This window comes from Paramisgurnus dabryanus, chromosome 7 (assembly GCF_030506205.2).
Source record: "Paramisgurnus dabryanus chromosome 7, PD_genome_1.1, whole genome shotgun sequence".
NCBI classification, from domain to species: Eukaryota; Metazoa; Chordata; class Actinopteri; order Cypriniformes; family Cobitidae; genus Paramisgurnus; species Paramisgurnus dabryanus.
The window spans coordinates 9625560-9647961 of NC_133343.1; the positions used below are offsets into that span (position 1 = coordinate 9625560).

Sequence of the window (22402 nt, forward strand, 5' to 3'; positions counted from 1 at the left end):
AGGAGATGTTTTTGTCACATTTTGCAGCACAAAATCAACAGGAAGTCACGATACTTTGCTTGTTGATAGCAATAGTGAGCTCTCAGAAGGGTGTCTTGAAGAAAACTTCTCTGGTGTAGCAGAATGAGGAAATCAAAGTAAACGAACCCATTTACAGAACTGTGTTTTCAATCACGTAAAGCACTTTAAGTTAAAATTTTAAGTGGAAATTGTTTAAATGTTTTAAACAAGCATTACCAAGTGAAGTAATTTTTTCACCTTTTACAATTAAAGTGAGAAAATTTAAGTTGATAAACCGAGAAAAGATTCAAAAAAGGTCTTTGACATTTGTGCACAAGATTTCAAAAATACTTTAACACACTGATAAAGAACCAAAGTGTTTGAATATAAATACATTTAGTAAATTGATTAATAAATACACAAATATTTAATTTAATAATAATCTCGGTTCTTTGTTATTTGAAAACTGAATTAATTATTTAAATTTCAAGTAAACATTTATTTTATGTACCTATACATCCAATACAATCAGTCTGACCTGAATCTCAAGTGATCTGTTTTAAAAACGGTTATATAATTTGGTACTTCTTGACTTAATATTGCCTACCTTTAAAATATGTGCGTGTTGACAGTAATTTGGTGTTACAGATAGACTACACACATTTATAAAGTAAAAAAAATGTGTAGTCTAGTTTAAGGCCTGGTTTTACAAACAAAGCTAAGGTTAAGCCAGGACTAGGCCTTATTTAGATTAAGATGTTTGAACATCTTTATAAAAATGCGTTAGAAAAAGACATTACTGGTGTAATGTCAGCTCAAACATGTGTTTTAGTAGCCTTGTTTACAGAAGTGAGACTCCTGTTGTCTTGTTTTTCTGTTTAATTATTTAAAGCTTGAAAAAATATTTTTAAGTAAATATACAAAATGTGCTGAAGAAGTCATTAAAATGAATAATAGTCAATTACCCTACCTTGTATATCAATTCTGAAGCAAAGCCTTTGTAAAAAATGAACAATTTCCCAGATTAACAGGATGTTTATTCTTACTGGCTGATAGTAGAGAGGTATTGAATCCTGCAGATGGTGTCACTGGTCTTGCTTGAAGATTCCACAAGAGGCAAACAATCAAACATGCCTGGAAGACAAAAACAAAATAATCATGAAGGCTTTACATGTTGTGGAAGAATTTTTTTTATCAGTGTGAATTTTAATAATTTTAGCTTAAGCTTCATTCATTAAGTGTGAGTTGTAACACGCACCACATGTGTTCTGAGCTTATCAAACTACTAAATGAACTTTTCCCAATGCCGTTTCTTAAAACCCCTGTTAGAACATAGGAGGGGCAGGACAGTTTGTTAAGTTTCATTGTAAAACTATTCCATAATTGGTTGAAAACGGAATCATTGAATATGATTGGTGGTTAGTGAGGACTAGATTAAGGTATAAATGGAGATGTTAAGAAAAATGCTTTTTGTCACATTCTGCAGCACATAATCAGCAGGAAGTCAAGATACTTTGAGGAAAGGCATCTAGAAGAAACCTTCTCTGGTGTAGCAGAATGAGGAAATCACAAAGTAAACTAACAAAATGTACAGAACCTTTTATTATCATATAAAGCACTTTAAGTAAAAAGTTTAAATGCTACCAGTTAAAGGCGGGGTGCATGATTTTTGAAAAATACTTAGGAAAAGGAACTCGTGTAGAGTACCAAAACACACTTGTAGTCAATCAGCAGACAGGGACGTGTCTACTAACTGACATTGTTGCCTGGGTCGCCTATGTGTAGGGCGGGTCTATCAAAAGAATATCCAGATTCTGTTGGGGTAGGGGCATGTTTGTTTAGGTAATTTCAAATATCTACATTGGCTTTCAGAGATCATGCAACCCCGCCTTTAATGTAATTTTTTAAATTTCACTTCAAGAAACTGTTCATATACCTTAATGTTTTAGGTGCTTCCAATTTTTAAGAGCAGCATTTACTTTTTACAGTGTGTACCTCTCCGGTGTGAGACAAAGGGGGGAAAATTGACTGCTCATTCATTCTTGCGGTCCCTTCTTGTCCCGTACCGCTGTTGGGTAGAGATTTTAAGTGCAAACTGGGCATATGCCTGAAAAACATAATGGATCCCAATTGTGGGATAATGGTTGAGAAAAGATTAAAAAGACCTCTGACATTTGTGCACAAGCACATTCTAAACTAAATGTATGATGCCTGCCGATCTGCATTGCACATGTCATATCTAAAAGGGATATGGGTTATTAAAGTAAGCGGTTTTCTTATAAATTCATGATTCTGTCCCACATGTATCTCTGTCTTAGAGAATGTCTTGGTTACATATGTAACCCTTGTTCCATGAAGAAAGAAAACGTAGAAATCACATCGATGTGAGCAGTGATACAGCGACCGTGACGACGGTACATGAAATCTCCGTTCCATTCCTTCAGGGAACGTGGGTTTACATACAAATACGATAATATAACAAATACGATGTTGGGTTATTAAAGCAACACTATGTAGTTTTTTTACCTTTAAATAATGTCTCTAAAATTATTTCAGTGATAGAACAACTTTTAACTGGACATATTGTACTGTTGCTGCAACCTGAGCAGCCTCCTAGCTGCTACAAGCACACTCTGAAAGTGGCGGTGGAGGGTAGGAAACACAGCCCCGCCCCTCCCCCTGCCTGCAAAAGAGTGTCTGATACCAGGCACTGTTGCGCTTTTCAACCACATGGGGGAGCTGTAAGTCATTTTTACATGGAAACTACATAGTGTTGCTTTAAAAAATTGTAATCCTTTGACAATTACTACAAAATAAAACTATTTGGGAAACCTCAGACCATTGGAAACCTAAGTATTTCATAAAGAAGCCATCAATCGCATAAGATCAGTTTATCAATCCCCACTAAAAGAAAGTAATAGTACCATCTGATGATTACCCTGTGTGCACTCCCATACAGCAGCTTTGTTGTAATGAATTTGAGTCTGTGGCATCTTTTAAGCTGCCATCAAATTAATTTGCCCAGGCTTCTGAAGAAACATATAAGCTTATGACTGACAGATGTGTCACAATGTATTGTGCAAAATAGACTATTTCACAAGATGTAAACAATACTGGTCCAGAAGCACTTTCTGTTTCAGTTTTTTAACACTAGATAAATGTTAGGATGAAATACAATCAACAGAACATATTTAACTGAATCAAAAAGTTAAACAAATATCTTAAAGATAATGATATATGTGAAATAAAAAAACAGTCACAAACTGAAACAGGAAGTGTTTTTGGACCAGGGTTGTCTACATCTTTTGATATGGTAGATGTTTTTGGTGTTATGTTTTGGTGCACTCTTAGAACCGGGGCCCGTTTCAGAAAGGTGGTTAAGTGAAAAATCTAACCCTGAAATGAGGGAAACTCTGAGTTCCCTTTCAGTCGGTCACTACGACGTCACGTTGTGACCGACGAATTGGGAACTCGCTTAGAGGGACCAATCTGCTTCAATAACTACTAAAATGCCAATTAACTTGGCATTGAGATATTTGCATAATGCTGGCGCCGCCCCGCCAGGTGCGTATAGCAGCAGGTGAAAATATTGAAATTAGCTTTTTTTCGCTTCGAAAGCCAGCATTATCTGCTACTGAGAAGCTACTTGCTCTTCTGGGAACGGTTGCTGAAGTTGATTGACAAGCAGTACTAACACAGCGGATGCTCGCAGTATTCCACTGCTCTGCATCTTTTTTGTTTTGAGTTTAGTGTGTGCGTTGCCTCTCCCTGTGCACATCATCAGCTGAGCACCTAAAGAGTGATTTCCCTAAAAGATTGATACATGAGAGCTCTGTGTCTTTTTAAAGACAGCCACCCTCTCATATATTCGGAGATCAGCGTCCTTTTCAGGATAGCTTTTCATCCGTGCGATCTTGAATGCGAAAAGAATAGGGCTCCAGTGATGGTCACGAGCACTTCGAGGCTGCGTTCGTTTGTTCTGTCTATGAGAGCATAACCCTCTTGGATTGCGGAGACGACTGTCGTTTCTATGGGAACGATGTCTGCGCCTTTGCAGTGCTAACGCCGCCATGGTGCGGCTGCCAAGTGCTCGCAGGACGCTCTTCGCATCACTATGCTGAGTAGGACGGGGGATGCGTCCTCCACCTACCAGCCTTCTAATCCTCAGCCGGTTGAGGCTCCGGTGGAGACTGCAGAGTCGTGTTCTACGATTTCTGCCGAATCCATTGGACCTCCTTCTGGTCCCGTCACTTCTGCAGCATCAGAGGGGTGCCCACTTTTCCCTCCGAGGCGGAGTTGTCCCGGAGATAGCGGCCGTGCTCGCTCGAGCGGCTGAAGCGGTAGAGTTGGAGGGGTTAACCCCCCTCCGCCCGAACCGTCCCGCCTGCATGATTGGTACTTTGGAGCTGCTTGGGCCTCTCGATCCTGTGCCTTTCTTTCCCGACGGCACGAAGAGCTGACACAAACATGGAATTTGCGGCCTTCACCCCTCACCTCCCTCACCAGCGGAGCCGCTAAGGGTTACTGGGGGATCCCTCCGGTGGAGCGGGGTTGCGATGCAGCTGTGTCCAACCACCGCTGCCTCCTGGAAGGACCGCCCAACCCTTCCCTCCCGTGTTTGTAGACAGTCGTCCGATTTAACGGGCGCTGCCCATCAGGCATGAGGAGAGGCGGCTTCAGCCCTGCACGCAATGGCGTTGCTGCAGGTTCACAAAGCGCAGGCTTCAGAGATCTGCACGAGGGAGGCTGCAACCCTCGGTCGTGCGATGTCCACCACAGTGGTCCAAGAACGCCATCTTTGGCTGTGTCTGGCTGACACTACGGACGCAGACAAGAGCTGTGTCTGAAACCGTTCCCTCGTTAACTCATTCACTATATGGGGAATGACAATTGAGTCCACTATATGGGGAAGAAGCAAATGAAAATGAGTGTGCGATTTCGGACACTGACATAAATATCATGCGACAGAGAGCTGTCGCAGAGATTAATCATAAACACCTGTGTGGCTTTATTGATTGTACTGTGAAATGGTAAAGTTTACTTTCTTACTGTTTTTCACATTTTTCATGTTTATTTTATTAGTTGATAATAAAGAGAGCAAAACAACTGCTTATAATATTTATTTACTGCTGTTTATTTATTGTTTAATAAAAATGTGTATTAAATTTTAAATAAAAGAAATAGCAATTATTTTTCATTTGTTTATTTTCAAAAAGTACAAAATAACTGACAACAAGAAGTAACAAAAGTGTATAAACCTAAATGTTTGGTGTTTACTGTGAGTATCCTTCAGCTGATTCAAGTTACGCGTTCGTCTCCCGTTGCATCAAGGGAAATATGAGTGAGCGAGTGTACATCGAATGTCCCCTCAATAACAGAGTGCATTGTGGGTAAAAAGTAGTGAATGAATGTAGGGAATGAAGTTGTTCACTCAGGTTTCGGACACCACTACAAAATGGCTGACACCCAATATAGTGCACTATATAGTGGATAGGGAGCGGTTTCAGACACAACTTCCAGAATGCTCCTGTCTCACAGACTGGCCTCTTCGGTGAGTCCGGGGAGTCGTTACAGCGGAAGAGAGCTGCCCTGGTCCACCAACGCCGGCTCCTCAGTCTGCCTCCTGCCGTCGGTGTCCTGCGGCGGCTACCTCTGTTCCCCTCCTCGGACCCCATCTCGGCAGCGCAGGGGAACCGGTCGTCAGCAGCTCACCCTGCCCGCTCAGCCACTTCCCGTGACAATGGGGAGTTTAAGTGGCCCGAGACGGGCGACCTGGAGCTGGAGAGGATCACTCTTCAGGAGACGGTGATCCGCTCCTTACTGGAGACCAGACGACCATCACCCTCACCGGAGTCTGCGCTCTCCACTCAGGAGACCAGATGACCGTCACCCTCAGCAGGCTCAGGTCAGTGTCACACACACACACACACACACACACTATAGATGTTTGTGCTCGCAAGGCACACGCACCGGCAGTCACACCTGCCCCGCTCGGCTGCCCCACCGCGGGTACTTCGGTAGTGCCGTTAATTCTCCTCGTACGGTCCCTGGGTGCTTGGCTTCAGTTCGCCTCGGTTACGAAATACAATTTACCGGCACACCCCCAAATTCTCAGGCATTCGTTTCACTACAGTGAAGCGTCTGATGCACATGTACTGCGTGCAGAAGTCGATGTTCTGTTGGCGAAGGACGTATCGAGCCGGTCCCTCTTACCGAGATGAAGATAGGATTTTCCAGCCTTTATCTCATAGTACTCAAAACACGCGGCGGATTTCGACCTGTCTTGGATTTACACGCCCGGCTCTCCAAATGAGATCCTTCAGGATGATAACGCTGAAGCACGTATTTCAATGTTCAGATCGGTTTGCAGCCTTAGACCTGTAGACTTGTACTTCGTGTGTCCATCTCCCCTCGCCACAGGCCGTTTCTTCGCTTTGCGTTCGTGGGTAGGGCATATCGGTACTAAGTACCACCATTCGAGCTGTCTCTCTCACCCTGTGTCTCCACGAAAGTGTTAGAGACGGCATTAAAACCCCCGAGAGAGAGCGGTGCTCGCATTCTGCTTATATCCACGTCGGCTTATAATAGCTCGTCCTCGGCAGACACTGCGCGAACACAGAGACTTAATGCTTCGGCATCTCGCTCGTTTTAAGTCTTCAGGTCAACTGGGAAAAGAACAACTTTGCCCCGTGCAGAGGATCTCTTTTCTCGATGGGGAACTAGACTCGATCGATTTTTCGGCGTGTTTAACAGAAGCACGCACCCAGTCAATCCTGTCTTGCCTCGATTCATTTCAAGGGAAGAACGCGGTGGAATGGAACCTTTTTCGTCACCTGGTGCTCTTCGCAACGCGAGGACCCCCGAGAATGCCCCATTAATATCTTGCTCTCATAACTTCAACACCGTTTGGAGCGTAGGCTGTCACCCTCCACCATTAAAGTTGATATCGCCGCTATATCTGCTCATCATTCTCTTATTAACGGCAGATCGCTCGGCCAGCACGACTTAGTTATTAGGTTTTTATGAGGAGCTCGAAGGCTGAACCCTTCGCGCCCTCCCTCTATTCCTCCCTGGGACCTGTCCATGGTGCTGAAAGCCCTGCAGGAACCCCCGTTCGAGCCTTTGCAGTCTGTGAGTCTTACGTTTTTGTTTATGAAAACTCTGACCCTGCTAGAATTGGCCTCCGTGAAGAGAGTAGGGGACCTACATGCATTCTCCGTTGACGATTCGTGCCTTCAGTTTGGTCTTGCTGTCTCGAGCGTAACACTCAGACCCAGACCAGGCAACGTGCCCAAAGTTCCCACCACTCCCTTCAGAGATCAGGTGGTGAGCTTGCAAGCGCTGCCCCCGGAGGAGGCAGACCCAACCATGGCTTTGTTGTGCCCCGTACGCGCACTGCGACTCTATGTGGATCGCACGCAAAGCCTCAGGACCTCAGACCAGCTCTTTGTCTGTTATGGTGTTCAGCAGAAAGGGAAGGCTGTCACTAAGCAGAGGATGTCTCATTGGATAGTTGATACTATCTTCCTGGCTTATAATCTGCAGGGTATTCCTTGCCCATTTAATTTGAGAGCGCACTCCACACGGAGTGTTGCCTCATCTTGGGCTCTTGCTCGTGGTTCCTCGCTAACAGACATCTGCAGAGCTGCTGGTTGGGTGACACCTAATACGTTCATTAGAGTTTACAGTGTTTGTATCAATCCTGTATCCTCTCGTGTTCTTTCCTCATCAGGGGGAGCACGGAGGGCAGACTCGCAAGTCGGCTTGCAGCCTCCGACTGACGCTCCATAGCAGTGTCAGTATGGAAGGCCATCAGAACAAAAATGCGTAATGGTTTGAATTGTTCTTCCTCCGCTGCCTTGGCAGCCTATGTTGCGGAGCATTGGCTGTTAGCCTTTCACTAGCTGTATCCTCGCGAACCTACGTGTCTGGCTCGGGCTCCACATTTGTGTCCCCTTATTTTTTCTGTGGGGTTAATCCTACCAGCCCACGTTTCCCTTAGCAGACACTGGAAGAGGTCAGCCCTCAGTGGCGTTTTTGTAGGGATTCCCAATTTGTCGGTCACGACGTGACGTCGTAGTGACCGACTGAAAGGGAACGTCTCGGTTACGAATGTAACCCTCGTTCCCTGAAGGAAGGGAACGGAGACGTCACGTCCCGTCGCCACAGGGCTGCTCCCTGCTGTTTACGACCGGTCACACTTTCCGGCTTTCTCAGCGAAATGAAGCTAATTTCCATATTTGCACCTGCTGCCTATATACGCATCTGGCGGGGCGGCGCCAGCATTATGCAAATATCTCAATGCCAAGTTCATTGGCGTTTTAGTAGTTATCGAAGCAGATTGGTCTCTCTAAGCGAGTTCCCAATTCGTTGGTCACGACGTGACGTCTCCGTTCCCTTACTTCAGGGAACGAGGGTTACATCCATAACCGAGACGTTTCCAATCTCAGAGTAAGTTCAAGTTTTAACTCAGAGTTGGTTGAACCACCTTTCTGAAATGGCCCCAGTTGTGTTAAAAACAACACAATAGAAAGGATTTACACATCTTTGTGCATTAAGCTTTTAACACATTAGCCTATGTGTAATTTTAAAACATTACAGTATGTGTCATTTGGTGTTGATTTTGTGTTAAACTATAACACAAGTTATGTTAAAAGTAACACAAAATGTGTTGTTTCAATAATAACACAGAGATGGGTGCATTCTGGGACAACACATTAGTGTGTTGTCCCAGAATCAACACCAATGTGTTGTTTTTAACACATTTGTTCTAAGAGTGTATCTTATAGTATGGGTTCTTCTACCCAGCAAAATTGCTGTTTAAAAATTGTGCAACACATACTAAAGCCACTGACCACTGTCTCTACAGGAAATGCGTGACTGGATGCCTTTGCGAAAGCTGCTGCAGAAAGATATGCCGTGCAAGCTTATGAGCTTGCCTGCATACAAAAGTGTTGTATAGTTGCTCTGGTGCAACTTCACAGACTCAACAAGGTCGGTGTATCTACTATTTGAACAGTACCCACAACACTTGTGAAGTGGAGAGATTGGATATTCAAATTGGTAAGCTCGAAAAGCCAAGTCCAGTCTGTATGACCTGAAACCAGGTGATTTTGTGGTCATGAGGGACTTTAGAAAGAAGCACTGGAAAGCAAAAATGGAAACAACAGCACCAGGTGTTGTTTACTACCCACACTGCTGTTTAGGTCGCTGAGGCTGCCTTAACATTGATAGATGATGAAATTATACATATAAGAAAAGCTGTTATCCCAAATACATTGACATGGGAACTTTGAAGAAAGGGGGTGTGAATAAAATGTTGGGTACACTGTAAGACTGTTGACCTTTCTTGCAAGAAATATAAATGTTCAAAAAGGCCTTCTGTCTCTTACTTGGAAACACAATGAAGATGTAACCAATGGGTTTAAACTAAAATAATGTATGGTACAGGGCAGAATGGGGAAAGTTTTTTGTTAAGGGCAAGTTGTTTGAATCCAAAATATCTTGTTTATTTATTTCAAATTTACACATACTTACTATTGTAGGTATACATGGACATGCAGTCCCAGACATCTTTACTTTATTTTTTATGAGCACACTTTAATGTTTAAAAAACCCCCGCCTCAAATACACAGTTAACTGTATTTTCACACAATATACATACAGTAGCAGGACTTGACTTGACTCTTATGGTCATCAGCTAAATCAAATCAAAATCGAATTATTTTATTGTCACATCACCAGCATGCAGTGGTGATTGAACACAGTGTTGCCAAATGTGAAAAATCCAGCTAAGACCAGCATAAGCTGGTGAGCTGGTTTTAGCTGCTCTCCCAGCTTGGTTTTAGCTGGTTGTCTGTAGTAGCAAGCTGCTCTAGCTTTGTTTTGGTCACTTTATAAGCTGGTCTAGCTGTGTTTTAGTCACGTTTTAAATGGATAGTTCACCTAAAAATGAAAATAATGTCATAACCCTGCTGAAAAAACAGCATACCAGCAAGACCAGCATACGTTGTGTTTTGGTGCTGATTTTCTGGTGACCACCAGCTAAACCAGCAACAAACAAGCACCTGCACCAGCTAAACCAGCACTGAACCAGCACCAAACCAGCAGCAGCACCCCATACTGGTCATACCAGCAAGACCAGCATATGTTGTATTTTGGTGATGGTATGCTGGTGACCACCAGCTAAACCAGCAACAAACCAGCATGGCCATCAGTTTAAGATGTTTTTGATTTAGTCCAAGAGCTTTCTGATCCTCCATAGAAAATGTATGTATTGTATACTGTCCGTGTCCAGAAATGTAATAAAAACATCATCAAAGTAGTGCATGTGTCATCAGTGGGTCAGTTAAAATTTGTTGACGCATTGAAAATACATTTTGGTCAAAAATAACAAAAATTACAACTTATCTTTCTCGACATGGACAGTATACCGTACATAGCTTTTCAATAAAGGGTCAGAAAGCTCTCAGACTATATCTGAAACATCTTAAACTGTGTTCTATAGATGAACGGAGGTCTTACAGGTTTGGAACAACATGAGGGTGAGTCATTAATGATATTATTTTCATTTTTGGGTGAACTATCCTTTTAAGCTTGTCTTATGGTAATCTTAGCTGGATTTTTTTTGTAGGGACAACGGGGATAGCACCAAATGTTAGAACCATATGGGTTCTGTTTTTGATGTTGAGGCTGCATGGTTCTTTCTATTCCCCTGCCATTGTATATTTGGCAACACTGTGTATTATGTATTGTGTACAATGTGTATTGTATAATGAATGTATTGCATAATTTGTATCTGGAGCATGCACTCTTTCAGAAGATTTTCACTCACCAGGGCATACTAATAATTAAGCAGTGCCCTCACAACACCACATCTCACCAAACAGCAGGAGTGCTTTTTTCACTTTTATTCATTTTTGGTTTTGTATTTTCACCAAATCAGAGGGTCCAAAGGAAACAGTATTGACATAGCAACATATTAATATAATATTAACCTTACCTTCATATATACTTTGAATCAAGCAATCCAAAAAACATAGACTGCTAGTGCTAAATTTAATTTCCTGTTGCCCTCCATGTCCAAAGCCCCCAATATTATGTTGACTTTAACTGCACCTCCGACCACTAGAGGGTGTTAACCTTCTTCTGCTTCCGAAGTAAAGTCAATTCTACAATAACTTCCTGCTTTCATAAACTGCATGTGAAAGTCCAGTTTATTATCATTTATGCAGGTAAGAAGGATTGACGAGCCACTTTAACAGTGCTGTGTGTGCAGACATTTCCATTCACCTCCAGTGAGTTTGGCATTGGCTTGTGTTTAATAGTTTAATCCTATATTGTACAGAGTTGTATTATTCGTCTGTGTTTTCTGCATACAGTAGCGTTCTGTGATTTGTCATTTCTCAGGCGTCAGCAGTATTAAACTCAAGCATGACAATATACGCCTATGTAAATCCTAAGTAATGTGAATATAACTCTTGTTTCTTTTTTTTTTGTTATGTATAACGTTACACTGTCTCCTTGTTTATCGCAGTCTTTCATCATGAAAAGCTCCAAAGAAGCCGTGCAGGCAGCTGCCAAAGAGTTTCTTCATTTTGTTAATAAAGGAGTTTCACCATATCATGGTAAATATGACGTGTATAACAATCGTTTCATGTTTATTAAACTTTGTGCATTTCCAGTTTCCCACATTACGAAATACTCTAGCATACTTCAGCATAGTAAACTGTAGCAAATTGTTGTTATACTGAAGTATATAAATTAAATTACACTATAGTATTTTTGATAATAACTATAGTGAAGTGATAAACTGTGGTAAACACTGATTGTAGTGTTCTTTAATACAATGGTATGGTTCAGAAACACTTAAATGCAAACTGTTTTTCTAAAGAATACTACATATTTTTTTATGTGGATTGACAATAAATGGATTTGGAAATAAATAAAGGCATAATTGTAGTCTTATAGTGTGAGATCCATTATATAATTAATAAATAGTTGTTCCATTATGTTAGGTGTGCTTACTTCCTTTAAAAAAAGTATACACTTTGTCAGTAATATGAGCCAACTTTACACGTGTCAGACAAGATATAAGTGTCTTGGACAATGGACATTGTTCCTTATTTAATGACCGTCTTCCAGATACAGTGAACAGATCTTGATATAGACGCTGAAACTCCAAAGCAGCTTTCACTATTGCCCTGGCTGGATCAAAGGCTCTGTAAACATTGCTTTTTATAAGAGTAAAGATTACATGTTTATATCTCACATTTCTGCTCTTTCTGTATGCGTTTCCTCTGCAGTGGTGGAAGAATGTAAATCTCGCCTGCTGAAAGCTGGTTTTAAGGAGCTTAAAGAGGCTGAACACTGGGATATTAAACCTGCCAATAAGGTGTGTAGTTTAGGTCTGTTTGATACCACCGACATGATAAAATCATGTAGCTGGGGGTTTCTAAAGACAATAAAGTTAATTCAAGATCACTGCATAGAGCAGTTTTTTTAGAGACGAAGCACCCACATATGATGAACCCTATTCCTAAAATATATATTTTTTTATAAAGTAACATGTAAACTGTGTTAGATAAATAGAAAGTTGTAAGCAAACTTAAATAATTGGCTACCCATAGACTTTTCACAATTTTTGCGTTGTCTTTTTCTTAAAAACATTTCTAGGGAGCCCTTTAAAACTTCTGGGGCTCCCCAGACCCCATTTTAAAAACTCCTGGCATACTTTTAATTTGATAATTAAATGATTAAATTGTTTCAAAATAGTCAAAATTGTAAATAATCTTTTAGAATAATAAAAATAAACTTAAGTATCTTTGAATACACAATGTGTTGCACACAATGCATGACAGTAAGTTAATAACATGCAACACATTAGATCGTGCAGGTATCATGTTTGTGACGATCTTATTAGGGACATAATAATATAATATATAATATAACTTTTTAAGTAAAATACTTGTTTTATTCAGTACTTGAATCAGTTACCATTTTCTGCATAATATAAGGCATAGAATTGCATAATGCATACTAGGGCTACACAATATTGAAGAAAAATGTAATATGCAATAACTTGCTTAATAATATGATATGCGCTGTGATAAGCGCTTGTTAAGTCAATTAAAACTATAATAAAATATATTTAATAACTCAAATTATTTGACCAATTATTTACCTACAACCTAAGTATGCATAATTTTTGTAACTATTAAAATAATTTTATATTGCAAATCACTGTGATATTCTTATTTGCAATATATGGATACCTTTATATATCTTGCTGCCCTAATCCATACAATATTATACCAAAAAGATTTATCCCTGCGTTTTGAATTTTTATTTGTAGCATTTTTGCTCCGAGCCTTCAAATATTTGTAAACACACAAAGTTTAGCCTTGTTGTGATAAACAACACTCTAAGCAAACATATTGTTAAAACAATTCCTGTTTGTCAAAATCATACACACAAATAAGAAATAAATATTTTGGTGTGTAGAACAGGTGTGTGGACATTCATTATAATATTTTCCTTTTTTTACGCAGTATTTTGTGACCAGGAATTACTCCACTATTATTGCCTTTGCTGTAGGCGGTCTTTACAAGCCTGGAAATGGTTTTTCCATAATTGGAGCTCATACGGATAGTCCGTGTTTGAGGGTAAGAGTTGCCGGTTCCTTTACACCTTATGTAGGGCTTTGACATAAAAAGTTACTATTTCTCACAGTAAAATAGCATGCCATTCAGACTGTACTCGTTTCATACATTTAAAAGTACTGTAAATTCTGAATTACTAGTATAATTGTGTAATAATAGCTTTAAATGTGTGTGTTCAGGTGAAGCCACGCTCTAAGAAGACAAAGTTAGGCTTCCTGCAGGTAGGAGTTGAGTGTTACGGAGGTGGCATCTGGAACACGTGGTTTGATCGTGACCTGACTATTGCAGGACGTGTTATGGTTAAGGTAAACCTCTGTTATGTATTTAACTTTGTGATTCATTTCAGTGATCTGTTGTTGATGGTCTGTAGCTTTACTGATTTTTTCCTTTGTGCAGAGTGAAGGCAAGCTGGTGCAGCGTCTGGTTCACGTTCCTCGTCCCATCCTCAGGATCCCTCACCTGGCCATTCACCTGCAGAGAGATATTAATGACTCATTTGGACCCAACAAGGAAAACCACCTGTAAGCAGAAAAAGGAATAATTTATAGCAGTGGTCTTCTGGTTTGATTTCAAGCTATTTTTTTTTCAAGCAGGATGGTTAAAGGAAAGAGGAAGTAGGTAAAAGGGACACTATAATGCTAAAATTCTGACTGTGTCTATACTTGTGTGTTTGTTGTAGAACACCTTTGTTGGCCTCTGCCGTACAGGAAGAGCTGGAAACGGGCAGTCCTCCCTCAGGAGATGCCTGTAACGCAACATCCACAGTAAGATGACACACATACAGCCTTATTAAATCTAAAACACCAGGACTTCACAAGGTGTAGTATCTTAGACCTTTGAAACTAGTGGCACGAAATGATAATAATCAGATGCACTCATTAGCATATAAAGAGCTCAGATGCAAAACCCTCCAAGTGGGTTGTTCATTTTCTGACATGTTTGTCTGACCAATAGCAGCTGGGAGTATTTAGTAAAAACTGTTAGAAAAAAGTACTTTGCAATTACTTTAATTAATAACCCTTACATATCTCTTTGTGTGCATGTTTTTTTAGGCAGAGAAGCATCAGCCTGCTCTGATCCAGATGCTGTGTGGGCAGCTTGGGGTCGAGCCTGAGTCCTTGCTGGACTTTGAGCTCTGTCTGGCAGACACGCAACCAGCTGTACGTCTTTTGTGTTCATATTGAACAAATACCTTGTGTTTTGTTTTTTGATTCATGCTGACAAAAAGAGCGTTAGTATGCACTGTACGTTTGTGCACAGTGAAGAGGATTGCATTATTTTTACCCAAGTAAAAAAAGGCCACCTATGAATATAATTGTGAGACTAGGGCCTTAGCAAAATAAAACATTTTTATAGAATCTCAAAGAAACAAGGCTAAGAGCTCTTATGGCCTCATTTCCATATAATTTACACATAAAACATTTTTCAGATGTGTTTGCACCAGTTTGTGCCTAATATTTATGAGGTTGTCAGTTTTAATATGTCCTCATGTTGTGCAGGCACTGGGAGGCGTCTTTGAGGAGTTTATCTTCTCCCCTCGTCTGGACAACCTGCACAGTTGTTTTTGTGCCCTCACGGTATGATGGAACACAGAGAGCAACATCTTATTAAATATTAAACCATTCACGCAAATATCATCTGAGGAGTGATTATGAATAATAAATGAAAAATTGTGTCTTCTCCGCCAGGCCCTAATGGATTCCAGCACACCTGATTCACTAGCTAAAGACACAAACATACGTATGGTTACTCTTTATGACAATGAAGAGGTGTGAAAAAGATTATAATCAAGATAATAACCTTAAATATGTCTTTTATCAGCCTCTTCACTTAAATATTTCTACTTCTGGTTTGATAGGTGGGGTCGGAGAGCGCTCAGGGAGCCTGTTCAAACCTTACGGAATTGATTCTGCGACGCTTGGCTTCGACGCCTGACAACCTGACTGCCTTTCAGGAGGCCGTGCCACTGTCCTACATGATCAGTGCGGACATGGCCCACGCTGCACACCCTAATTACCAGTCAGTCTGTCTCTATGGCAACTTTTTGTTTCCGCGATAACCTTTTAAGCTAACCATCCCATTACCATCTTATCTATTACAATACACAGTCACTTTGGTGATGCCTGTATGCTTTGGTGCTCCTGTATAGCTCAGTGGTAGGCCATTGTGTTAGCAGCACAAAAGATTATGGGTTTGAACCAAGGGAACCCACATACTAATAAAAATGTTACCTTGTAATGCACTGGAAGTCGCTTTAGATAAAATTATTATTAATAATGACATAAATGTAATGTAATGCCGTAGTTAATATCATCATAATTTACAGCAGGGAAAATATTTGACACATCAGAATTTTCTTCTGTAAGGGAATTTTTAAGGGGGCTATTGACACAAAATTTCCACCAGATGAACATTTAAAGGGGCCATTGCATGAAAATGTTAGCATTGCCACTTTGTAGTTGTGAGCAAAAATAGGTCATTGAAATTTGGCTTTCATTATGATGTCATAAGGATATCTTATTAGAATAATACAGCCCCCTTAATCTGCACTATCCAACCACTGCGCTGCCATTTAGTGCAGAGAGAAAGAGAGAGAAAAGAAGGACTTGACAGCACAATTGAGTTTGAATTACAACAAACCACCATCATTGTGATCAGTGTTTGCACTTCATCCGCTCATTTGCATTTTAAAAAACACACCCAAAACGACACATTTTTGCTCAAACCTACAAAGTGGCAATGCTAACATTTTCATGCTATGACCCCTTTAAGTACACAACTTGAGTCATAATAAATAAAGTGAAATGACACAGGGAATAAGTACTGAACACACTTCATTTAATACTTTGTAGAAAAGCCTTTGTTGGTGATTACAGCTTCTAGACGCCTCTTGTATGGAGAGACCAGTCGTCTGCATTGCTCAAGAGTGATTCTGAGGTTCCTTGGGCCTCTTTTTTGAACTTTGATCTTCAGTTCTCTCCATAGATTTTCTATGGGATTTAGGTCAGGTGATTGACTGGGCCATTCAAGCAACTTGATTTTCTTTCTTTTTAAACCACTTCATTGTTTCCTTGGCCTTGTGTTTGGGATCATTGTCTTACTGAATTTGTCCACCCTCTTTTCATTTTTAGCTTTTCGGTAGATGGCAGTCTGCCAGTACCCCTTTCTGAAAAGCATCCCCAAACTTAACTGTTGGTATGGTGTTCTTGGGGTGGTGCCTTATCTTCTCCAAACATGATGTGTAGAATGACTGCCAAAAAGTTAAATTTTGCTTTCTACTTACTGTAGTCTCCCAATAATCCATAGGCTTCTCCAAATGCTCTTTTGCAAACTTTAACCGAGCCTCAACATGCTTTTTGTTCAGCAATGGAGTCTTGTGTGGTGAGCGAGCATGGATGCCATGGCGGTTCAGTGCATTGCTTATAGTTTTCTATGAAACAACAGTACCTGCTGATGCAAGCTCTTGGAGAACTCTCCTGATTATTCTTTGGATTTCTCGAACAGGGACTTACGTGGAGTACCTGATCGTGACCGGCTTATGGTGAAGTGATGCTTTTTTTATTTTCAGATAATGGCCCCCACAGTGCTCACTGGAACATTCAGCATTCTGGAAATGCACCTATAGCCATTCCCATCAAAATGCTTTTCAACAATAAGATTATGAAGATCTTGAGAGAATTCATTGCTTTTACCACTCATGAAGTCTTTCCTATGTGCCTCCTGGGTAATGAGAAGCCTTTATAGGCCATCAATTAGGACTAAAGCAGCTGATATCAATTGGTACTGATAGGGGCCAGGGTTTCTCTCTCAATACTGACAGATTTCAGGTGATCATCTGGCTTTCTATGCCATTTTGCACTTTGTTCTCTTCATGCGTTTAATACTTATGTCCTGTGTCATTTCACTTTATTTATTATGCCTCAACTTGTATACTTAAATGTTCTGATTTCTTTGTAAGAATTCAATATTTGGCTTGATGGCTGCATCGGGTAAAAATATTGTTTCAATAGTCCACTTAGAAATCCCCTTAATGATAAAAAATGCTTATGTGTCAAATACTTAATTTCCCTGCTGTATAGTGCATAGTGCTGCAAAATCATCTTGATTGTAGGGTTCTTCATAAATGTGACCCTGGACCACAAAACCAGTCTTAAGTTGCATGGATATATTTGTAGCAATTACCAATAATACAATGGATGGGTCAAAATTATCGATTTATGCCAAAAATCATTAGGATATTATGTTAAGATCGTGTTCCATGATGATATTTTGTAAATTTCCAACAGTAAATATATCTATTGTTTTATCTCTGCCAAATAATGTCCTATCCCAACAAACCATAAATCAAAGAAAGCTTTTTTATTATTCTTTGTGATTGTATAAATCTCAATTTCCCAAAAATGTACCCTTTTGTAGCTTGTGACTAGTTTTGTGGTCCAGGGACACAAATATCTTGGAAATAATTTTTGTTTACAGTTTCTTTACTGCCTCTTTCTGTTAGTCTGTGATGAATGATGTGGTTATTCCTTTTACAGAGAGAAACATGAGGAGAACCACAGACCTGCTTTTCATAAGGTACCAATCACAAACACACACACAAGCCTCAACTTGCATACATATTTATGGAGACCCAAGTAAAGTCCAATCGGCTGAATCTCTCACACTTTGTGTCCTGTATCAGGGTCCCGTCATAAAATTTAATAGTAACCAACGCTACGCAACCACTGCTGTGACTGCTGCTGTGTTACGAGAGATCGCTGGAAAAGTGGCTGTACCTCTACAGGTGAGTAAAAACTGTTCATCTTTATTATCTATCTTAATTGTAAAGCATTGGATTAGCAGCCTAAATGTCATGGGTTTGAGTGCCAAGGAGAAAGTATACGTAGTATTAAAGAGTACTGTTAGTCACTTTAGATGAAAGCATCTGGTAAATGTCTAAATGTTAAATGTCATTATATGCTTCCCAGAATTTTTCTGCCATATGAATCATCAGTTAAAGCTCTCCGCTTAAATTATAATATTGTTTTGTGTGTGAACGAACAGTTCTATCCACATAGGTTTGAACAATAGGTGCTTGACTCCACCTTATTTACTCGCCGTTTGGTATTACTTGTTAGGCTTTTAGTTTTTAGGTTAGTTTTATCAGACATGGGTTTTCACCGAAGTGATTTAAACTGCAATTCATCGACTGACAGCTAGAGACTGGCTCCAAAATGGAGTCAATTCCCATAGACCCCCATGTTGAAATGCCCAATTTTACAGTAGAAAATAATATGTTTACAGCCTGGTACAAAAATAATTTTTGGTCTGTATAGCTAATTTGTCCTTCATGACAACTGTGAGGGGGTGAATTATTTGTATAACTCATTCGTTTAAATTATATTAAGCCTTGAAGATTTCTGCCTAATTAAGGGTGTGGCCACTTGAGTGACGGGTGAACTGCCAATGCTGTCACTAGAGTCACTGGTTTCAGCAACCAGTCACCTCAGCTTCACCCACATCCCGCCTTTTTACCTATTTTCGGATATCTGTGAGTGATGCACAGTGACGCGTGGCCAAGATGGCGGCTGCAGGCACTGCCTACTTTAAGCTTCAAAATCGATCTTCAGAAACCAATGGGTGATGTCACGGACACTACATCCATCTTTCTTTACAGTCTATGGGAACACAGCACAGTAGCACTGTTAAAGGACCAGTGTGTAGTTTTTAGTTGCATCTAGCGGTGAGACACTGAATTGCAACCAACGACTCAGTCCACAGCTCACCCCTCCCTTTCAGAACGCATAGTGAAGCTACAGTAGCTACCACTGGACGAACACGTCATCGTCTGAGACAAAGTAGTGACAAAACGTCCTCTATAGAACAGTTTGTCCATTTAGGGCTACTGTAACATGGTGCCGTGAAATTCCATGTAAGGGGACCCACGGGATATGTAGATAAAAATGGCTCATTCTAAGGTAATAAAAACATAACATTTCATTTTGTAAGGTCTTTATACACCAATGATAATATAGTTGTGTATTTCTGACTGTCATGAGATCCTTCTAAAACTTACACAATGCACCTTTAAACTATAACATCTTGTCATTTACCATGTTTTAAAAGTAAAAAATTATGTTATATGGTTTAAAACAGTAATTCTCAAAGTGTGGTCCGCCAAACCCCCCCCAGTGGTCCGCCAAAAGATAACCTAAACTAGGCAAGTGTTTATACAATCGTCACTTATTTATGTAGATTTTTAATGCACTTGCGAAACTGTGATATCAGTTCTTGCCATTCTGTTTTAATAACGTAAAAATGGAATAAATGGCTAAACAACAGAGGAGTCAAAATAAAAGATCAAGGGTCAACTGAAAGCAGCTAAAATGCACAGATCTATTAGTTTTGAAATGTAATAGTTTTTGTTCATGTGTAAAATCCCTGTAATTTCAGTGATTTTGGACTTTAAGGGGAACATTTTTTTTTTAGTATTTTATTGTTACCATAGTTACAACCATAGACTTCATATACCCACCATCTCAGTTTTAAACTAATGGCTCTTTGGAATCCCATTAAGTGGGACCTAGGCTGTTACAGTATGTTTAATTGCATTTTTTTTCCACACGTGCAGTTTGTTCATATTAAGCTGCAACTCATTTCACATTTACTTTTTCAGATGAAATAAAATTCATATCATAATTTCTGAACGTAGCATTGCATTTGTTTTTAAAAAATTAGTTTTTGACTTGAAACAGTTGCATATTAAACTTAAACTTAGCTTATCCTTCCTATTTTGTTGTTTTTTGGGGGAGTGTTAGAGTGGGATTCTGTTAGGTGGTCCTCAGAAAAAAATTGGAAGATAAAGTGGTCCTTGGGCTGAAAAAGTTTGAGAAACACTGGTTTAAAACATCTTATAATATAATGATTGGGAAAATATTGGACATCAGGGATACAAATAGGTGGAAATTTTGCAACTCATTCTTTAACAGTGACAAATAATGATTGTTTGTAGTGCAACCCCTGCACAGAAATAAGCGCATTCATGCAGCACAGCATGCAATAAAAATCTCTGTGCTAAGCTCTTCACTGAAAAAAATGATTCATTGAATTTAATCAATTTTTTTAAGGTAAGTGGTTGCAATCAATTTATTTAAGCTACATTTAAACAAAAAAGATTAGTAAAGTAAAATAAAATATAAAACTTTTGTTTAAATGTAGCTTAAATAAATTGATTGCAACCACTTACATTATAAAAATTTATTAAATTCAATGAATCATTTTTTTCAGTGTTTTAGTTAATGTAATTTAATGTATTCAAATAATACAGGGTCAATATATTGCATGTTTGTTGGTAGACATTGAGCGTGTTTATTGATGTTTGTGTAAATTAAGAGTGTGATATCTCTACATACCATTCAAATGTGTGAACAGTGTGCATAGCAACAGGCTGCTCACAAAACCATGTGGGATTTGTAAAGAAAGATATTGATGGATCCAAAAATCCATTTTTCGATCCATTCATCAGTATGCTGATCCATCTTGGTCAACAGCATGCTGTCATTAAGATGGTGCCTGTTTTAAAGGAGCTTATATGTGACCCTATCTGAAAACAAAGTATTTTTTTTTCTGATTGACTGTTTTCTGCATAAAATAATCCTACATAATGTAAAGAACATTCTGTAAATAATATAACCTTGCTGTCTTTAATATTAAACGAGGAAGACCATGTCAACGATTGGAATTAAAGTAAAATCAATGAATAAAATCAATCTTTAGCCTGGATTTCCAGGCAGGGTCACATGTGAAGCATTTAGGTACAGATATACAATGATGTACTTTGTACCTTTGTTTTTAACATAATGACAACATACATTCTTTATGTATGCACAATTAATATATACAATTGTCAGTGACCTCTCTTCTGTCTTTGTGGAATGGTCAGTGATATTAGACACATCATAAAGTAATTGATTGATTGTGTTTTCCCAGGATGTGATGGTTAGGAATGACAGTCCGTGTGGAACAACAATTGGGCCAATTTTGGCTGCTCGGTTAGGAATGGCAGTTCTGGATCTCGGGGCACCACAGCTTGCCATGCACTCCATTCGAGAGATGTGCTGCACATCTGGAGTTCTCCAGACCACCACTCTCTTTAAGGTAAACATTACCCCAATGGTGGTTTTAAATGATTACTGAATAATTTCAACAGGATGAATTGAACATGAACATTCTAATAATAATTATTATTGTCTATTAAATGTTTCTCTGTTTTGGGTTGTGAATTACAGGGCTTCTTTGAACACTTCCCCTCTGTACGAAGCACAGTAGCCGTAGACTAGACTGTCAGTTTCACTTGCCAGAACTGCATGGATGGATTAATGGACGTCATTAATAGGGAAATCAATATCACTCTATCCTTTATCATTCATTTTCTCAGCATTATCATCTGTCCATTTATCACTGTTTGCAACATAGTGGAACAGGAGTTCGCTCTCTTGTAAACTGTAGCACTTGAACAGTATGACCATACTGTATACTGTACTTTGTTAACTTGTTAATAAAGTCAACAAATCTCTGAATTTCACCTGGGCTGTTTAATGTCTGTCTGTTTTTATCTTAATATGTTAAGTGCCTTACATTTTGTAAGCATACACTGCATCACAAAGCCCAAATCCCTTAAGTACTGACTATTATTTGTGCATTTCTCAAAATAACTGCATTACGGTATCTGATTGTCGTGCCCACTTTCCGGGTTTTCTTTC

General features: G+C 39.6%; 1 protein-coding gene across 2 annotated transcripts; it reads left to right on the forward strand.

The window, feature by feature from the left end:
• The first annotated feature begins 11141 nt into the window (after positions 1-11141).
• Positions 11142-22224, forward strand: dnpep (aspartyl aminopeptidase). Of its 2 annotated transcripts, none has more exons than XM_065240099.2 (15): positions 11142-11234; positions 11537-11627; positions 12306-12394; positions 13551-13664; positions 13841-13966; positions 14058-14182; positions 14341-14425; positions 14714-14821; positions 15161-15238; positions 15350-15430; positions 15520-15680; positions 18197-18236; positions 18343-18444; positions 21630-21797; positions 21929-22224. In XM_065240099.2, exons 1-15 carry the CDS (start codon positions 11229-11231, stop codon positions 21977-21979), a joined length of 1425 nt encoding a protein of 474 aa, XP_065096171.1. In that variant the 5' UTR covers positions 11142-11228; the 3' UTR covers positions 21980-22224. The 2 variants fall into 2 exon arrangements, with proteins under 2 accessions (XP_065096171.1, XP_065096172.1); XM_065240100.2 differs by having other exon boundaries at positions 11161-11297.
• Positions 22225-22402: the final 178 nt, after the last annotated feature.